The following is a 1,529-nucleotide window of genomic DNA, read 5'->3' on the forward strand; positions in this document are numbered from 1 at the left end:
GTTGAATTGGTTTGTCTGTCTTTTAGACGTGAGTCTTTGATTTCCAGAGAGGATGAGAGCTCCCCCCCGGGCTGTGCTACTGATTGAAGGGGGGATAATAACATGTTCTTATGCACAGTAGAATTGTAAATGGGCTGATTTATCAATGTCATGCTCATACTGTGTCGAAACAACATAGGAGGAACTGCTGCTTTCTTTTTCCTCATCCTTACTATCTTCATTTTTCCTCTACTTCTTTTGTATGTTTGTCACTCTCTTGTGAACTGCTATTTCCGGGGGCTGCTTTGATTGTTGAAGCAGACTTTGTGCTGTCGAAGCTAGAGAGGTGAGCAGAGTAAGCCTGATTCCCCGTTCGGACTTCTCTGTTGACATCCACACCTTGGCGCTCATATGACCTTATGCAGTTGCGAGCGCTGTAAAACCTTACTAAAAAAACAGAAGAGAGGATTTTTGTTTTTGTGGCGTTGTTAATTGTCGTGCTGTTTGGTTGTACAGAAATACGTGGAGTTCCCTACGATTGTTTGGTTTGAGATAACAAAAATGTGGATGGCTTAGCGCAAGAAGTGATTATATATCCACTTTTAGTTGAAATGGAGTTATCGATATAATGGTTAATGAGATTTTAAGTCGCTCTTTTACCTCTGTAAATATCTAAGCCATTACTTAATGCAATATCAAGATATTAACCTTTTTTTTTACTATGTTATATAATTTTTTTTAGAAATATCGTCAAAATTTCAATTTTTTTTTTTCTCGAAACTGAAAAGTGGACATATATAGTCAATTCTTGCGCTCAGCCGTCAATGTATTTTTCAGTATCATAACCCAGGGTACAATATAAGAGTGGTAGATTGTGGTGTATACTTTCTACAAGAAGAATTTTGTGCCTTGACTGTTTAGTTTGTGGCATTTTCCAGGGGTTACGACCTGGGCAATCACTTCAACGAGTGGATGTTTGACTACTCCAGCTCAGGAAAGCCTGGGTTCAAATACTCGCCGGAGAATTACCCCACCAAGAAACAGCAGGTAGGTCCTGTTGGGTGAGGTTTGCTTCCTCTTGCCTATCAAACATCTATCGTCCTTATCTCTCCTTCTTTTTTGTGTTATTTCTCTCTTGTAACACCTCTATTCTTCGGCACTTATATGGCTTTATTGTGTTGCTAGTGCCGTAAAAGACTTACTAAAACTATTTCGGTGCAGCCGCGTTTTTGGTTTAGAGAGTTTGCATTCCGGTAAATAAAAGAAAAAAAATGGAGGACTCTCGTTTCTTTTGGGTTTACATGTTGGGTTGAAGCAGACTTCACGTATATGTATGCGGTTTCTATTTTCAGAGATACAGCTGGCAAGTTGGATTGTCCTGTCGTGTTTTGTCACAACGATTTACAGGGAGGTGAGTGTGAGGATGGGCTGTTGGTTTGTGTGTGTATGTGTGTGTGTGTGTGTGTGTGTGTGTGTGTGTGTGTGAGAGAGAGAGAGAGACTGGGCTGTTGGTTTGTTTGTGTGTGTGTGTGTTTGTGCATGTGTTTGTG

At 40.3% G+C, this 1,529-nt stretch overlaps 1 protein-coding gene across 1 annotated transcript in view; it reads left to right on the forward strand.

Annotated features, from left to right (window-relative positions):
• The window catches only part of LOC101849498 (choline/ethanolamine kinase), a 19,571-nt gene that overhangs the window by 4,925 nt on the left and 13,117 nt on the right, over positions 1-1,529 (forward strand). The window contains exon 5 of the mRNA XM_035972560.1: positions 918-1,026. Within this exon, the coding sequence (XP_035828453.1) occupies positions 918-1,026 (109 nt within the window). The remainder of the gene's footprint in view (positions 1-917; positions 1,027-1,529) is intronic.

Source organism: Aplysia californica, unplaced genomic scaffold (genome assembly GCF_000002075.1).
Source record: "Aplysia californica isolate F4 #8 unplaced genomic scaffold, AplCal3.0 scaffold00741, whole genome shotgun sequence".
Classification (NCBI taxonomy): Eukaryota; Metazoa; Mollusca; class Gastropoda; order Aplysiida; family Aplysiidae; genus Aplysia; species Aplysia californica.